Source organism: Triturus cristatus, chromosome 4_1 (genome assembly GCF_964204655.1).
Source record: "Triturus cristatus chromosome 4_1, aTriCri1.1, whole genome shotgun sequence".
Classification (NCBI taxonomy): domain Eukaryota; kingdom Metazoa; phylum Chordata; class Amphibia; order Caudata; family Salamandridae; genus Triturus; species Triturus cristatus.
In genome coordinates, this window is record NC_140585.1 from 884,303,681 (window position 1) to 884,322,037 (window position 18,357).

The 18,357-nt window shown below is 45.0% G+C and overlaps 1 protein-coding gene across 8 annotated transcripts in view; it reads left to right on the forward strand.

The window, feature by feature from the left end:
* TMEM209 (transmembrane protein 209) overlaps positions 1 to 18,357 on the forward strand; it is a 269,726-nt gene that overhangs the window by 78,421 nt on the left and 172,948 nt on the right. For all 8 annotated transcript variants that reach the window (XM_085653621.1, XM_085653618.1, XM_085653623.1 and 5 more), the window contains 2 exons: positions 5,841 to 5,899; positions 7,448 to 7,579. In XM_085653621.1, coding sequence (XP_085509747.1) covers positions 5,841 to 5,899; positions 7,448 to 7,579 — 191 coding nt within the window. The remainder of the gene's footprint in view (positions 1 to 5,840; positions 5,900 to 7,447; positions 7,580 to 18,357) is intronic.

The following is an 18,357-nucleotide window of genomic DNA, read 5'->3' on the forward strand; positions in this document are numbered from 1 at the left end:
CCAGCCAAGCACCATTCCACGCACACTGCCAGCCAAGCTCCAGTCCACGCACACCACCAGCCAAGCACCATTCCACGCACACCACCAACCAAGTGCCAGTCCACACACACCAACAGCCAAGCGCCAGCCTACACACACCGCCATCACATTTAGGATTTTTTTAGAAAAAAATAAAAACACAAACAAATCGCAAATAGATACAAATCTCCAAACACAAAATCAGCAACTAAATACATTGCACTAACACCGACCTTGAAACAGAATCAAATTATCCAAAGAATACAGACCAGGCAGTTCACTTTACCACTCATGAATGCTCCCAAAAATTATTTCGCGTGTGGTACGCTCTAAAACAAGCAGGGACACACAGTGCAGGTTGAGAAGGACAGTCTGGGCAGTACATATGACTCCTTCCGCGTACCTCTTCGCCAACAGACTCTACATCTCCTACTGGGAAAATCTTTTGAGGGTGTGGGAGGAATGTGATCAGGAAAGTGGCGATCTTTCAATCTAGCAACATCCTCCACCACTCCAACTCTAGGAACACTTGCCTGTTCCACTACAACAAGGCTGCCTATTACAGACTCCTGAAAATTAACAAAAGTCATCTTTGACTCAGGGCAAGAATCCTGGAACACAACAAAAGCATTAAACATTGCCAAGTGGAAAAGATGGATAGCCAACTTCTTGTACCAAATGTAAGCCTTACGAAGAGCAGTGTAAGGTTCCAACCTCTTATCTACTCTGTCAATACCACCCATGTGCCTATTGTAGTCTAAAATGCACACAGGTTTGCGCGCTTCAGCGACCTGACCCCAAACAGTCACAGGTGCAGTGCTTTCATCGTGGATGGTAGTCGGCATGTAGACATCTCTCCTGTCTGAAAACTTCACAGCAAGAAGCTCCTGGCAACGCAACGCACTGCACTGTCCCCGCAAAAGCTTTTGACAAACAAGTTATTTCGGGAAACCTTTACGGTTAGAGCGGATTGTGCCACAAGCAAGAGTGTCCACTTTGGCCAATTCCCTGAACAACCGCACACCAGTGTAGAAGTTATCTACATATAAATGGTGGCCTTTGTTAAAAAATCCTCTACCAAGTTCCCAAACCATTTTCTCAGTCACTCCAAAAGTGGACGGACAACCAGGGAGGTTAATCCTGGATTCCTTACCGGTGTACACCCTGAAATTAGAGACATATCCTGCTTTATTCCATAGCGTGCCCTCTTACTAGGAATGTATTGCCTAAAAACCAAGCGGCCCTGGAACAACACCAAAGACTCATCCACTGCAATTTCTTTCCCAGGAGCATAAATCTCAGAAAATCGATCAACAAAGTGATCAAGGACAGGCCTTAAAAAGACGGTCACACTCAGGGTGATCTCGTGGCAACGCTAAACCATTATCAACAAAATGCATCATCCGAAGCAGAAGCAAATACCTGTCACGACTCATGACTGCCGGAAAAATAGACGTTGCCATCAAGGGACTGCTAGACCAATATGAAGACATTGATGGCTTCCTTAGCAAGCCCATCAAAAAAGTTAAACCCAAGAACTTCTTCATCTCTTCAAGATTTGTGGGAGTCCACTGGGTAGATTTAGAGTGTGGCTTAAGACTGGCACTGTTGTCCCTCAAAAACTGTTCGGCATACAAATTAGTCTGCTCAACAATCTCTGCCAAAAACACATCGTCCATAAACAACTGAAAAAAATTTACCGGCAAAAAGTTTTCAGTATTCACTCTAGACCCTGGAACACCAGTAAACTCTGGCAATGCCGGCTGCACCATGCCAGGGGCAACCCAGAGGTCATCACTTTCAAAGGGAAGCCTTGCAGCCCCAGCCTGCAGCCCAGATGCCTCTTGCCGCACTACACCAACGGGAAGCCTTGCAGCTGCAGGCTGCAGCCCAGAAGCCTCTTGCCGCACTACACCAACGGGAAGCCTTGCAGCCCCAGGCTGCAGCCCAGATGCCTCTTGCCGCACTATCGGCACATCAGTCTCCTCCTCTAACACAGGCACTTCATCCGCACTAAGAGTATCTTCATCATCCAATGACTCCATACGGAGAGAAAACTCACTGCCAGAATCGTCCCCTGCCTCCTCTCCCTCAGATGCAGAGTCAGTCTCTGAACCATTGTCAGAGGAAGACTCAAACAGCAAACCAACAACCTGCTGAGCAGTAATCCTGTGGCTAGCCATTATACTTACTAGGATAGAAGACTGCACAAACAAGTCAACAACCAACAATGTGCAAACCAAGTAAGTAAAGAAATGTGTACCTTTATCACAAAGATCAATGTACTCAAAAACTATACAATTCAATTACAAGAGGCAGCTGCACTCACCAGAAACCAACTCTGCAGTGACACAGCAAAAACCAACGATATCCAACTAGAATGAAGAAAAAAAAACAAATTACTCACAAGACAACAAAATACACTTCGAGCACCAATGCAAAAAGTTTTTTGACACTCAAAGAACAAACATACTGCTATTATTACACCATTTGCAAAAAAAATTCATGCAGAGAAATCAAACACATTTACATTGTACAAAAAAAGTCTCTTACCAAACTACACAAACAGCAGAACGACCAGTAACAACACTGCAAACTGACAAGAGCAAAAGTCTTCACCTAGAACAAAAAAGTAAAAAAAAAAAATTACAATTGCAATTCACAAAAAATATAACAATAAACATTATAACATGCTAAGTTACTACCCAAATGGTCAATCGGGTTGTGTGCCAGGTGGGGCAGGAAACAGCAGGAAAAAAAAGGCTACTCTGTCCCGGGGCGGGTGGGCCAAATACATATTATAAAAATTGCACCCTGGAAGCGACACTTGCCAAAGGGGTCACTTCCATTTTTATTTACACTAATTCCCTGGTGTCTAGTGGGCTTTTCTGCCACCCCCCCCCGGGGCCAGAAACGGCTACACAAAAAACTGATCTGCCCCTAGGGGGGGGGGGGGGGGGGGGGCAGAAAAGTCTTGAAAAATATTTGGGCCCCCAGGAAGCGACCCTGGTGTCTAGTGGGCTTTTCTGCCCACCCTGGGAGCAGAAACGGCTACATAAACGACCGATCTGCCCCAGAGGGGGCAGAAGAGTCTTTAAAAAAAAATGGGGGCCCAGGAAGCGACCCTTGCCCAAGGGGTCGCTTCCTAATACTAAAAAAGACATCCCTGGTGTCTAGTGGGCTTTTCTGCCCCCCCCCCCCCCCCCCCGGGAGCAGAAAAGTCTTCCCATAATTTATGCCGCCAAGGAAGCGACCCTTGCCCAAGGGGTCGCTTCGAAAGTCGACCGATCTGCCACCAGGTGGGGGGGGGGGGGGGGGGCAGAAAAGTCTTACAGTAAATTATGCCGCCAAGGAAGCGACCCTTGCCCAAGGGGTCGCTTCCTAAATGAAGAAAAAGACATCCCTGGTGTCTAGTGGGCTTTTCTGCACCCCCTGGGGGCAGAAACGGACCGAAAATCGACCGATCTGCCCCCAGGGGGGGCAGGAAAGTCTTACAGTAAATTATGCCGCCAAGGAAGCGACCCTTGCCCAAGGGATCGCTTCCTAAATGAAGAAAAAGACATCCCTGGTGTCTAGTGCGGCATCCCTGCTCCACGATCGCGATGCTGTGTGCGATCGTGGGACAGGAATGCCCAGCATTGAGACATCAGGGGAGAGGAAATACTCTTTCCTCTCCCCCGATGCCTCAAGGCCTCCCAATTCCGTTCCCCCCTCGCCTACACCGGAGCCAAGCATCTACCTGCTCCGTTGGACGCGCTGGAAGAAATGAATTCCAGCGCGTCCAACGCTTCCTGATGACGTCAGCGTGCGCTGTGCGCGCTGACGTCATCAGGAAGCGTGGGGGGGCTCGGGGGTGGCAGCGGAAACTCTTCCGCTGCCAACCCCCCAATTGGTGCGAAAATCGAGCCCCCAGGGGGGGTGCGCCAGCGCTTTCCCCAGGGGCTGTGCTCATGACGGAGCAGTTCCGTCATGAGCACAGCCCAACTGATGCTCATGACGGAACCGCTCCGTCATGAGCATCGAAGGGGTTAAAAAAAAAAATCATTAAAACTGCAAGGCTTCTCATCAAAGTTGGCTACTTTCTTAGCTGTAAAAGCTATCAAAATATCACATTTCCATAATTACTTCATCATTATTTGTCTTTTTCAGGTACTTCCTGTGTCGCATAATAAAACACACTCCCTGCCAGGGCCTTTCATTCACAGCTTTATGTTTTGGCTAGAGCTGAGAGATCAACTGTGATTGTTATGGGGAGTTGTTTGTATCCTAACTTTAGCAGAGCGCTGATTCTGAACCGGATGCAATCCCACATTTCATAAAGGCTATGGCAATACACCAACATGTGCTTGTAAGCAAACCTAACGTGCTTGTAAGCAAACCTCTGCCTAAATCTAAAGTAAATTTGGTACTGTACAAGTCAGTACTGCACACTGCTACTATTTACCGTGTAGATGTGGTAAACCAAGCAAGGCTTAAGCCTTATTTTGGTGTATGTCCAGCCCTTGCCATAGTGGGAACTGCAAGATAAAACTTGAGCAGAGCTAAGCATTCCAGGTTTCACTAGATTTGCTCCCTCCTGTAGTTTACCTGGCGTCCGTTTCCTAGACTACAACTAGCTCTTTAAATCTGAAGCTACAAACAAACACACACACACACACACCAACCACACACCACACACACCAACCACACACCACACACCAACCACACACCACACACCAACCACACACACACACACCAACCACACACACACACACCAACCACACACACACACACCAACCACACACACACACACCAACCACACACACACACCAACCACACACACACCAACCACACACACCAACCACACACACCAACCACACACACACACACACACACACCAACCACACACACACTCCCACACACACACACACACCTCCCACACACACACACACCTCCCACACACACACACACTCCCACACACACACACACACTCCCACACACACTCCCACACACACTCCCACACACACACACACACACACACACACACTCCCTCCCACACACACTTCCTCCCATATACGGGATGAACACAAAAACTCGAATTGAGATTAAGAGTACCAGATCACCTTATACTCTTACACCAAATCCATTCTTTATGGATTTTTTTATCAATAGAAGGCAAAGACTTCTCCAATATCTAATACTCCAGTGAGAGCCTAATATTAGGCTTCTCTTCTCATTACATTGCAATAAGTTTCCAGTTGCTCACATTTTCTGACTATAGTTTAATCTGCTATTAATGTGATGCAGCAGTGTAAATCAGGATATTCTACCAGATTTAATCCCTTGAACCAGCTTCTACCGATCAACATCTCATTCCAAAAATAATTTATTTTTAAGACTGCTCTAAAGCAAATGTATAAATGTACCAGGTGCTAATTTGCAGTTCCAACAGCAATCTGAGTAAGGCACCTCCAAAACAGCCATCTTAACTAGTGTACACTACGCACAAAAGAATATTCTTAGTTGTGTATATCATAAAATGGGTAAAGTTTTGCCCTAATGTCTCCCTCAGACAATCTTCCCCATCTGCTTATTGATTTTTCATCTTCCTTTTTCCTCTCTCCACCACATTTTCATTTATCCAAGGGTAGGTACCTTTTGCCGTTTAATCACTTTATCTTTACAAATGCTTATTGTGTAAGTTTTGTTGTTGTTCTCCTGTTGATCTTTTCTAAGCTTAAAAAAATAAATATGTTTTACCCATGCCAAAGTCATGAATAACTCATTTGAATGCCACTTTCAAATGTACATTTCTTTTGATGTCCTCTGTCTCTCGCCTACAGGTCTGGTAAAATGATCTGCTCTTACTACAACATCACATACTGGCCTCTCTGGTATATAGGTAAGCTGTTTATTTTTGATAAGTGTGAGAAATGAACGAGCATTTATGAAGCGTGGCAAAAACTTAGAAAGGTATCTAGGCTCTTGCCAGAAGGACAATTGTAGACCAAATTAAGCCCATACAAAAGGACAACGTTTTCAAGGATTTCCTAAATGAAAGTTTGTTTGAGATCATTCTGGCAGGGGATTGTTCATGCTTTATACTCCAGGAAGGAAAAGGCCAGAGGTTTGCGACCGGAGATGGGAAGGAGAGTAAACATGTTACACAACTGTAAATCCAGTTTCAGCAGGTCAACGCAGTTGCTATTGAAGCAAATACAGTCACATGATCTAAAGTAGTAGTCTTCTGATTGGCAGCTATTGTTTGCAGTTTTTAGAGGTTTGAGACCCACACTTTGACCTGGATCCTCAGCAGTCCTGTCTGTGTGTTATCTGGCTGTCTACTTGGCATTTCTGTTGAGCGATTGTCGTTAAAACTGAGTGACTCTTGCGATCTTAAACACTTTCCTGAATTGTGTTGGTTTTGATGTGGATCAGGTGGTTGTACCAGCCTCTAGAGCTTTGATGTGCAAAAGTGTCCCACTTCTATTGAGTGAGTCTTAACATAGGGGGATTGGGAGACTCATGCAGATTGTACTGCTCTGTTTAATGTCCGTAAAGCCTGCCTAGTAATGTAGGAAGTGTTTTTGCTGCTTTTCGTTTGTTTGTCAAGTTGGTAGTCCAATAATTAAGATTTACACGGATTTCAGTGGCTCACACCTTGGTTAAAGTCACTTGTTGTGTAGAAGGGGATAATCTTGAGTTGCCTTAAATGAAGCACATTCTGCCCCTTTATATAACTAACTTGATCTAGAAAATGATAGGGTATGCAAGATTGTGTGGCAGAATATACCATTTGGAATTTTTCTTTCTTCTTTAAACAAGTACAATTTGTCAGTAGTACAGATGCACTGTATTTTGATGTGCCGATACCACTTAGTTCACAGAGACATGAACACCCAGTTTGTTGCCTCATACCTTGCCTACAGTTGGTGATGGTTGGTGGTGCTTGTCTTGCATGTTGCAGCTTAACTTGAGATTGTGATTTATTTACTGTTGGTCACTATTGCTGTTGGATTGATTGTGTGACTGCATTGCTCAGCGCTCATTGCTGATGTTTGGAGCTATTCATATGGCTGTGAAAATGTTAATATTTGCAGTAGTGTCTGATGTTGCACCAGAGTTTAGCACTATTCAGTGCTCTCTTTCATGGTTTGACTTGAGTGTATATGTTTGTATGGGACCAAAAATATCCTCCCTTCCTCTTGTCTCTGCAGGTATGTGACTGGTGATCTTGATTCAAAATTTCCTTCTCAACCTACGTATGCTTGTTAGGGTGCAGCAAAGATGCCAATTTAAGCTCAAAGAAAGGAGACAAATAGCTAATTGTTTAATATTACAATTCAACAATACTTGAATAGATGGGCACAAGCCATTGTAATATATCAGATGAAAAGTCTCTTGAATGTACTGTTTTCATTTGGTAATGTTGTTTTCATATTTCTTGCAGAGCTTGCACTTGCTTCTCTCTTTAGCCTAAATGCCTTGTTTGACTTCTGGCGGTACTTTAAATACACTATGACTCCTACAAGCCTCATCCTGAGTCCCTCACAGCAATTGCTTCTTGGAGTACCTGACAGCCGTGAGTATACTTTGCTGCCTGAGGCTTCTTCAGGGTGAGTGTATGTTGTTTAAAGCATACAAGATCTTCTACAAGGTTTGCATTCGACTTCAGGCCTGAAAAGCAAACCTGTGCTGTGCTTGAAAACAGAATATTTATTTGCAAAATGCCAAACTTTCATGCCTAGTGAAGGTGTTGTGACATTAGCCGTACTAAATGGGAAAAATGTGTTCGTTGAATGTTATGCTTCCTGGTCTGTTCTTTAGTATGGAACCCTTTGAATCATGTGGTAGCAATGAACCCAGTCTCCTGCAAAGTATTCAAGCTCAAAACTGTATCCAAACAGAGATTGCAAAATAGATTGTAAATCCGAAGCCCTCGTTGAAAAAGTTCTTTGGTTCTGATATCTTATGTAATTTCCTCAACCCTAATGAATTAGTTGAACATCTAATGCTTCAGAAACCACCAAGGCCAAACTTAGCACCCACTTTTAGGAGAATGGGTGATGTGTTTGAGAATAACCAATTTTGTTTGTTGTAAGTTTTCCCCTACAATGAAACTTGCAAGAAAATAGAAATGTGTTCTTTGGTCATCCAGAAATTGATATCTGTAGATTGCTGCCAAACATGAAGTGACCCGGGTCCAGCCCTGGAGGACCTGGCATTTCAACGGAAATCCGGCGACCTGAGCTACTTGATCTTGGTTAAGATGCTCTTAGGATATTCTGTTTGTGTCTCTTTGCAGAGAAAGGTAACTGGTAAAGGTACTTATATTATTACTCACCTAGGTCTTTGGGGGATTAGATGGATTACCTACTACCATTTCCAACTCGTCACCGCGTAACCATATATTAAATTGTTTTCTACATTGGCGTTTGTATACTGCTTCATACCTCTGACATAGAGAAGTACTCTGATTGGAATCAAGTTCCTATGCACACTCTTGGAGTGCAAGGTTAAAAAGGGCGTGCTTCTGGTTCCTTGTGTTCATTTTGAACTTCATACTCTGGGATTAATCTTGGTTGGTTTCTTTTGGGATCCTTAGCTAAAAAATGTTGTATGCCAGATTCTTTTTGAAAATCCTAATATAATTGCCATTTGTTTTTTTTTTGAACGGGGTACAATCCTTTGTATCCCCCTTTCCCTTAATCTCCCCATTACGTCTCCTTTTTACCTTTCCCTTGTCATACTATGACTATTGCCTTTACCCTTGTATCTTTACTACTTGCCAGTAATTTGTCTGGTTTAGTTTCCATCCTGGGTTTTTGTCGCCCTATTTTTCCCAAGAGATTTTAGTATCCCATACGTTTTCTCTCCAGAATGTGAAAATCGCCCTACTAGCATACCACCCAATATGTATTTTAAAAATACTTTTTTATTGATTTTCAACATGGAGATAACCCCTATGAGGCATATACATTCTACAGCTATATGCATTTCCATCATTAAACGAATGCGCCTTTAAACCCCATTCCAGACACACCCCCCCCCCCCCGACCATTTGCAACATTTTGAACAACCGTTTGAAAAATTAGTGTTTACATCAAGAGTGCTCCTCATTCCTAATGCATCCTTTAGCTGCATTGCATCTGAATGTAATTCCCCAATTTAACATGCATATGCGTATTCCACACAAGGCCCAATATAATGCCAGTGCATGCAGATGTACGGCTCATCATATTCGGTGACTCCTGCCACAAAAGTAGTCTATAAGAGGTTTTCACATAATGCTAAATTACTGGCTTTTATTCCATAGATTCTTGTCATTTCCTCTCATTTCCAGGGCTAATATCGTCCAAAGCATCTGTTGTCAATTAGCAACTAATTACAGTTGCATCCTTTGTCCAAGTCCCAGCAATAGCTTGTTTCGCCGCTAGTAGAATGTGTGCCAGCTGTGTCCCGTCGTTCTTCTTCATCAGATGTTTCGTTGAGTCTGGCCACAGACATAGAAGAGCCACCAAAGGATTGGTGAATTTCTAAGGGAGCCCAGAGTGCCTCTCAAGACCTTTTCCCAGTATGTTTTTCATATAGTATGCATGACCACCAGATATGCAAAGCCTCTCCTCACATCCTGCATTACCCCCGAAATGTGCCGACTGGGTACATTCATTTGAGCTTATCTGGGGCCATGTACTAGCTGTACATAATTTTATACTGACTTTCGATTCTGGATGCTTCATATAGACCTGGAGATGTCCCTCTATGCCCTCTCCCATTGCTTCATGGTAACCTCCCTCTCCCTTTACTCTAATGCAGACATAAACACATATCTTTGAGGATTCAGGATCCTGTTGTGTACCCTACTTATGTTGAGATAATTCCGTTGACGATTAATAGGTGTACTGTACTCGAAAGGCTTTGGATTTCTCCTACTGGCTTCCCTATATGGCAGGTATATAACTCAATTATTTAAGTAGTTATTTAAGTCTTTTCTGTTCATCAATTAGGGACTCCTTCTTGTAAGTATCAAAGATTTCTCTGCTGTAACCTCCCCTTCTTCCACTAGGAGTTCCTCTCCAGTGCAAGGATAAAATCCTATTTATGGTAAATCTGGGCAAAAGAGGAGGAGAAATAATGGGATTACTGCAGCCATGGATACCTCATTGTACACTTCCAGGAGTGGTCTTATCAATACAGACACATATGCCACTTTAGGCCTATGCTGGTTTGGAAACCAAATTCAGTCACACAGTGGTCTATACATTAGGGGCATTTCTATATGAGACAGTTTTGTTCTGTGGCCCTTCAGGACCATTCAAAAACCATCATCTGTTGGGCATGCTGAAAGTATTTTGTGGTATTTAGTATGTTCAAGCCCACTCCTGCCCATGGTGTGCCTAGTAGTTCTCTACTATTGGACTGGAAGCAGACTGGGGAAGTAAAGCTGATAAAACTGAAAGGTGGTGGAAGTGGTGGAGGTAGAGCGCGGGCCCACAGACCAGAGGTAAGTGGAAAAGTTAGTACGTAGCCATATCTTTTTAAATAATATTAGGGGAAACTAAAGCATACAGGGAGCCAAGTGCCCCCGAAGTCCAGCTTATTAAAAGGGAGCAAGGAAAAGTCTTAAAAAAAAAAAAAAAATTGCGTATATCCAGGAGGAAAAGGCGCCAAGAAAAGGAGAAGAAATGGCTCCAGGGAGAGTTAAAACGAGGAGAATTTCAAAAACTCTTAAGAAAATAGGGGATAAAAGCCAGGGGAGGGATGACATATCCGCTTTACCAAAAGGTTTGAACGATACTGATGGTGATATGGTTACACCCCCCCGGGAGTAAAAAACCAGCAACGGAGCTTACCCCCTCCCTGGGCGCAAGCCCGCAGAAAACATCGATTACTTTGAAATTGGCAGGCGCGAAAGGTGGGTCGGCAGTTTCAAAATCTATTAAGGACTTTATCGGCAAGCATTTTTCAAAGGAGAGACCAGATAAAGAGACGAGCGTGATAGAGACACCACTAACCATGGAGGACGATGTTGTACCAATTGTGGAGAACTTGAACCAGACTAATTTTAGTATCGCGGAGATTCCGACGGAACCGCGTGTGTCTTCCTCGCCACGGTTATTCCAGTCGCTACCTACTCAGAACAGAGATGTAGAGGTGGAGGAGGAAGAAAGAACAAAACAGAGTAAATCCTCATGTGATGAAGACCCTGCCCAGAGGATATCAAGTATGATTGGGAGAGTAAGACTGGAATTTTCCAATGATACCCATGTTGATTTATCAAGTCTTCCCCCCCCCCCCCCCCCCCCCCTAGCCTGGAGGTGACGGGCTCCTCCAGTTTATCCATGCTTGAGGTTATGCTGACACTGCAGAAAACCTTACAAGGAATTCTTGAGGTATCGGCTGTAAACAATGAAATTTTAAAAACGCAAAGCAATCAGTTTAGAATCATAATTGGGGAGCTGACACAGATTAAAAATCTAATGCCTTCATTAGTAAGAGCTGCAGAAACACAGGAGGAAATAATTGTGGAAAAGGAGATAGATGGGATAGAAGCAAGTGGCCCTAAGAAGGAAAAACCATCGGTATATATATCTTGTTGCCCCATGATTATAAAGAGACTTGGGGAAAGGTGGGGTATAAAACAAAACATCCGGGGGCGAAGAAGGGGGAAAAAGGCCCCACACAGAAACCCACCCACAAAGCATCAGGAGAAAGGGAAGGGAGTAAGTTTAGAGCAAAGGCCAAGGAAAAAGGATAAGGTAGTAAGGCAAGGAATAAAAAAAGCTAACTTGGGAAGAAACAGGAGTGAGTACCGGTAGATCCGGGGGGGGGAAACTAGAAAACAATATGGCAATGAGCTCTAGAGGGACTTGGTGAAAATACCCAGGTGAAAAGGAGGACGTAGTTCAAGAATGGGGGATGGAGTCGCCTGTAGCTGCAGGGCCCAGTAACCCAGCCCTAGGGGTGAGGTGCAGGAATAGAGGTAAAGAAGAGGTTACCTATCAAAGAAGGGAAGAAAGATTAGAAGAAAGATCAGATATGCGACGAGATAGGCCTGTAGATACATGGCTATTTTTAGAACCAACAGGTTATAGAAAGGGGGGGAAAGAGCGAAGAAATTAAACCCCCTCAATCGTGCAGAACTCCTCTCCTCATTCGCAAAATGCCCTAGTTTAAGATACAGAAGTACAGAAGACCTAAAAGAAGTGGGGTTCCTGATGAATACTAAAGGACAAGAAATAACAAAGGTTTTACTCCACTCAGCACTAATAAAAGTAGCGCTGGAAAAGGCTGAAGCCGAGATGCAAAGGGAAGGAATAAGGATAGTAAAAAGAGAGGATGTGCTGAGAGATAAAAAAGAGAAACCTTTCCTTAGGAATCATGCAGGGTTGGGAGAAAGGCAAATAAAAATGATTAGTTCAGGACGGGATATGAAAGAAGCCCTCAATTACTATAACCCCTAAAAATTTAGGGTGGGATGAGGTAGATGCCCTGGTAGGGAATGGTCTTGGAGAGATTATATATACGGATGATGAAGAAGAAGTTGGGGATTTGAGTGAGGTCGATTAGGAACAGGGGTCGTTGCACAGCCTAGCCATAATGTCTTGGAATGTTAATGGATACAAAAGAATATGTGATCATGAAAACTTTGAAGACATTCTAAGGAAGACCGATATCGCCTGTCTACAGGAGACTTGGCTGTGTGACGAAACCCTTGTTATGGAAGGCTTCACATACCATGTAAAGCTTGGAAAAAAGAATAGATTTGGGGGACCATCAGGAGGTCAGGTAACATTGGTCTCAACAAGGATAGCGACAAGTATAGAACCACTTGAACTTAAGTGTAATTGGGCTTTAGGCAGTAGAGTGTTGTTATTGAATAATAATGTAGAGGGGGAAGAAATATGCATTGTAAATGTGTATATATGTAAAGGTAGAATAAAAGAGTATAAAGCAGATTTGGAACGACTAAAAAAGGACTTGGAGATTTTACAAGATACATACCCAAGAGATGTGCTATTGTTATTGGGTGACTTTAACCACAGACTAGACCCCCAAAAAAACGACTCTTGGCAGAGGGAGTTGCTAAGAGTATATAACATAGTTTGCTAAGTTCCCTAGGTGTGGTAGCTCAAACCAAGAAATGGAGCTGGGTAAACTGCTGGGGGGTATGGGTCTGTTCTGTGTAAATGGAAGAAAGGAACCGGATCGGCCTGCAAAGCGTACTTTTAAAATAGGGCAGCAAAAGTGTCCCATAGATTATGCATTTATCCAGGCATGGAGTTTTCATTTAATCAAACACTTTGAAGTAGGGAGGGAAGATGGTAGTGACCACTACTCACTGATGATAGAATTACAAGTAAACAGGGGCCCGCAGAGGCAAAAAGTGTTACAAGTAGACGTGGAATACCCAAAGCGGCTGACAACCAGGATTAGTGATGATCATATAAGGAAATTGAGTGCACTCCAATTAATAGTGGAAATAGAAAATCGACCAGCAGGAGAGGATTTATCCTGGTATGAGGATATGATAAGGCAACTAGTAGATTGCCTTAGGATCAAGATTAAACTGGATAACAATGGGCCACAAAATAGACCAAAAGTACCCTCAAATAATAAACCATGGTTTGATGATGACTGCCGAAAAGTAAAAGCCACTATTAGGCGGAAAGAAAGATGCCTAAGAAATACTTATAATGATGCATTATTGCTTGAACTTAAGGAATTAAGGATGAAATACAAGGCAACCATCAGAGGAAAAAAAAGATCCTATAGAGATAGATGCTGGATGAATTTACTGGAGGCAATAGAAGATAACAATGTCAAAGGCTTCTGGAAAATGATACAAGAATGCATGGGGAAAGTTGCAGGGATCCTACAGTGTTAGGTTCTGGAAGATAAGTGGGAAAGTCACCTTGAAGAAATCTATGGCAAATGGCCACGGAAAGAGGAAATAGTATCAAATAATTGGCCAGGGGTCAGGGAAGATGTGAAAGAGTACTTCTCCTCCGATCATATTAAGAATATTATATCAAATTTAAAATTACCACGAGCAGCAGGTCCTGACCATCTACCAGCAGTTGTTATAAAAATGAACTCAGAGTGGTGGGCCGAGTTCTTTTCAAAGATGTTTCAGAGGATACTAATTACAAGAATTCCCCAGATAGCTGGAAAGGGGCAATAATTAGGCCAATACACAAAAAAGGCGACGTAAAAGACCCAAAAACCTACCGCTTGATAAACCTCCTGGATATAGGCGAAAAAGTATTCTCCAAAGTAATCCTAGGTATGCTAAAGGATTGGGCATATGATAACCAGATAGTACCCCCAGAACAGGGAGGATTTAGAGAACGACATTTGACGGTGGACCACTGTTTTGCTCTCTGGGCCATAGCGCGGAAGTCATTACAACAGAGGGGTAATTTATTCTGCTGCTTTGTGGACTTCCGCGCGGCTTTTGATCTTGTGGACAGAGAGCAGTTGTGGACAACTCTGATAGGGTATAAAATAAAGGATGATCTTTTGGCCCTGATTCAAGCCTTACACATTGAAAATTGGACCCAGATAATTTTGGATAAGGAGGGAGGTCTGTCAGGGAGGATACAAATTGGAAATGGATTGAGGCAGGGGTGTGTACTTGCCCCCCTACTTTTTTCCCTGTTCATAGCAGATTTACCTAAAAAAATTAAGAGGTCAGAGGGGCTAGACCGAAACTGGGAGGGAATCATGTATCCTGTTTACTCTATGCAGATGACCTGGTGATTATGGACCAGACGGAGAAAGGTCTCCAGAGAAAATTAAATAGGTTTAAAGAGTACTGTGTAAATAAAAAATTAGTATTGAACATGGAAAAGACAAACATTTTATGCTTTGGGAAGAATAAAACAAAGTTTCTATGGAATCTTGGTACAGAACGCCTCGAGAGAGTTATGGAGTATAGATATCTAGGAATATGGTTTACGAATAAGTTGAAATGGAATACTCATCTGGAAGCGCTAAAAATGCGGGCAGCGGCCTCTGTGAAGGGCCTAAAAAGAATAGCGTATATAGAGAGATGTCGGATAGGCTGGTTATAAAGGCCTATATAGCAATGGTCCCGCCACAATTCCTGTACGGGATAGAAGTACTATACGTAAGCGGAAAATCCAGCTGGGATAAAGAAGAGGGAAATATCCTAAAAAGCTTGTTCTCGCTGCCAAAATCATCAATGGTACAAGCAGCAAGACTAGAGCTGGGAATTACCTCTTGGGCCATAACAGCCTGTATGGCATTAATACGCTTCTGGCAGCGCTTAGGAACAGAGGAGTCTCATAAAGTTTCCCAGTGGTGTAAAGCTGAAATCGCCACGAGTGAGTTGTCCTGGGCAAAAGAGGCAAAAACTGTAATAAAGGAAGCGTATGGAAGATTAGGTTTAATGCTGGACCCGCAGCTAGGTTATCCCCGAATAGATAAGAAAGAACTCAGGTCATTGGGTTTCGACATGTCCTGTATACATGACTGGGAGTATCTTTCACGAAAAACTTAAGTATCTCATGTGATTTTGGCTTGGGAAAAGGATAAACATTATCCCTGTATAGATAGGTTACCAAGTCACTATTTACGACGTGAGGTGCTAAAAGTGCGAATGGGGATAAATCCCTGTTATATGAATAATGGGGTGAAAAAACTCATGATAGATCAGAGCGGGAAATGCACTTGCGCTTTGGGGACCCCCTGTGATATTGTACATATTTTATTGGATTGTAGGAAATTTTTAGATGTACGAAAGGAGATTCTACGCCCCATATTTATAAATTACAGAATAATGAGTAGGACGCAAGCTGTTGAAACTGAGGAATTTAGACATAGCTTGCGCCATGGGGAAATTTATGTGTAAGGTCAAAGAGATTCTTAAGGGCACAGAGTAACCCTTGTATGTGTATGGTAACGTCGTTATGAGATGGCGCAACTAAAAGACATCAGTCCTGTAATTGATCTTTTGGAAATATTGGATGTAAAGGTATAAACGTATGAATCACCCGGTTTTACTAATTTTAGAATATTTTGTAATTTGTTTAAAAACAGGATATGGATCATTTTAGTTGTGTTGAATGTGATATATTTTATATATGCATTTTAACAGATGAAATAGATGTAATGTACACTTTTATGGTTGTAACAAACTAAATAAAGCTAAATTGACTGACTGACTAGTAGTTCTCTAGATATTATAGGTATGTCTCCTTTCCAAATGAATAGAACACAATGTCTAACCAAGATTTGAAGACCTCCATTTGGTTTGTTATTGGGAGAGCTTGAAATAAGATTAACATTTTAGGTAGGTTTGCTTTTAATATCAAGATGGCGGTCACACTCTGAGTGCTCCAGACCCCTCTATCATCCGTTCCAAGATCCGCCAATATCATTGCACATCTAATAACCCTACCTGTCACCAGCGCTCCTGCTCCGACCTGCCCTGCTTAGTCGCTGAAAGAGATGCTGAAAAACGACCCGAGATGCCAGTTTGTAAGCCGCGGCCTACGACCTGCTCTGGGCCCAAGATGGTGACTCTTCTTCCCCGGCTCGCGGGGCCTGGACGGCGCCCGGGGCTGTGAGTCCTGTTCACCTGCTGTGGGATCTATCAGTGGTGTATTCAACGGGCGTGTATACCCCCGAGGCCTGTTCCACGGGTGCGGCAGGGAGTCGTACCATCCCCTGCTCTTCGGCGATCTAGAACACCGCATCAAGCGCCGTAGCCCAGGACGTGGATCCCACCCACTGGCTGCTGTCCCAGCCCACCAGGAGGTCCCCGCAGTGAGTAGACCGTGACGGCAGCTGTGGGGCATGGGCACTGGCTGCCGGATCGGGTGGCGGGGCGCCATGTGTGCAAGCATTGTGACTCGGAGGACGGTGAATTGCTCAGGCAGAATGCCAGGGGCCCGGTGGCCGCCTCTTCTCGCCCCCCTGTGTGCAGCCACGCTCCAGTGCATCCGCGGACACAGTGGCTCCCTGGTTGGGGCTGGGGGTGCGCTGAGGGGGTCAGTGTCTAACTCCTTCTCTCTGATCCAGGCAGGAATCCGGCCGCGCGGCATATGCGGGCTGCTGCAGTGGCAGGGTAGAGACACTCTGCTGTCATTTCTGACAGCGGTGCTCCGTCACAAACAACTTCTCCTAACTGCGGCAGGTGTCCCCAATCTTGTGGCGGCGGCTAAGCCTGCAGCACCTATGGGGCACAGAATCGACACCCTGGTGGAGCCTTCCGAGTTTGTTTCGTTTGATCTCCCTGCCTCAGTACACCTGTTTATCAGAGGGCTTGGCCGAGGTGACTCGGCTGCAAAATCGTGCAGCGGGTGTGCCGGGAGGTGAGACCCTGCGCTTTCCCACGCCTCCGTGGGCCAGACTGGACCGCGCCTGAGGTGCCACTGCTGTCTTCCATACCCCATAATCTGCAGTTGTGGCCAGACTTTCACTTCGGCTCTTGGACTGAGCTGTCGCCCGATCTTTCAGAGCTGCCATCTGTATAGGTGTTAATTTTGGACCATAGTGAGGGACAAATTGACCACGGGTCCCCAGCGACATCTCTCCAAGTGGCGCATCCAGAGACACCCGTGTTAGGTCCTGCTGGTTCGTCCCGGAGGCTTGGGGCCTGGCCCTACGGTCCCCTCTACCTCCCTGCTGGGGTGGTCCTGGCCTGGGCCTCGAGGTCTGCCTGCCTGGTGCTGCATGGGGGCCCTGCGACCTGGTTGGTACGGTGCGTCTGAGGCCGTGACCCACCTGCTGGGGGACTGGAATCGGCCGCATATATCGAGCGGCGTGGGGTACCGGGTCAGGGCCCCCTCCGCCACTCCCTCCTCTCTGTGCCGGCCCTGGAGCGCCCTGGTGAGCTGCCGTGAGCCTCACTTGTGCTGTTCCCCTCGAGACCTCGACGCCCGTGGCATCCTCACTGCAGCAGGAAGGGTGGTATCAGCCGCACCTATCGAGCGGCGTGGGTCCTTGGCAGTGGGCCCCCCCACTACTTCCTCAATTCAGCACTGCTCCTGGGAGATCCTACCGGGCCCTGCAAGCTTTCGGGCGCCTCGGCCTGCGTTGCTTGTCTGGGGTGCCGACCTGGGCGGAGTCTTCAGCTTCACCATCCACCTTCTGGCATGGGGGGGGGGGGGGGGGGGTCAGAATCGCCCGCATTTATTGAGCAGCATGGGGTCAAAGCACAAATTCCCTCTGCTATCCCCCCTCCTCCCTCTGCCCCTGTGGGGTTCGCCGAGCTGAATTGGGCGTTGCCCCCCTCGGATCGGCCGTCGTTTCGGGCGGTGGAGGGCTGGGGGACCGAGTTTGCTTTATCTGTGATTCCATGTTGAGGGGCCTATACAGAGGTGAGGGCGG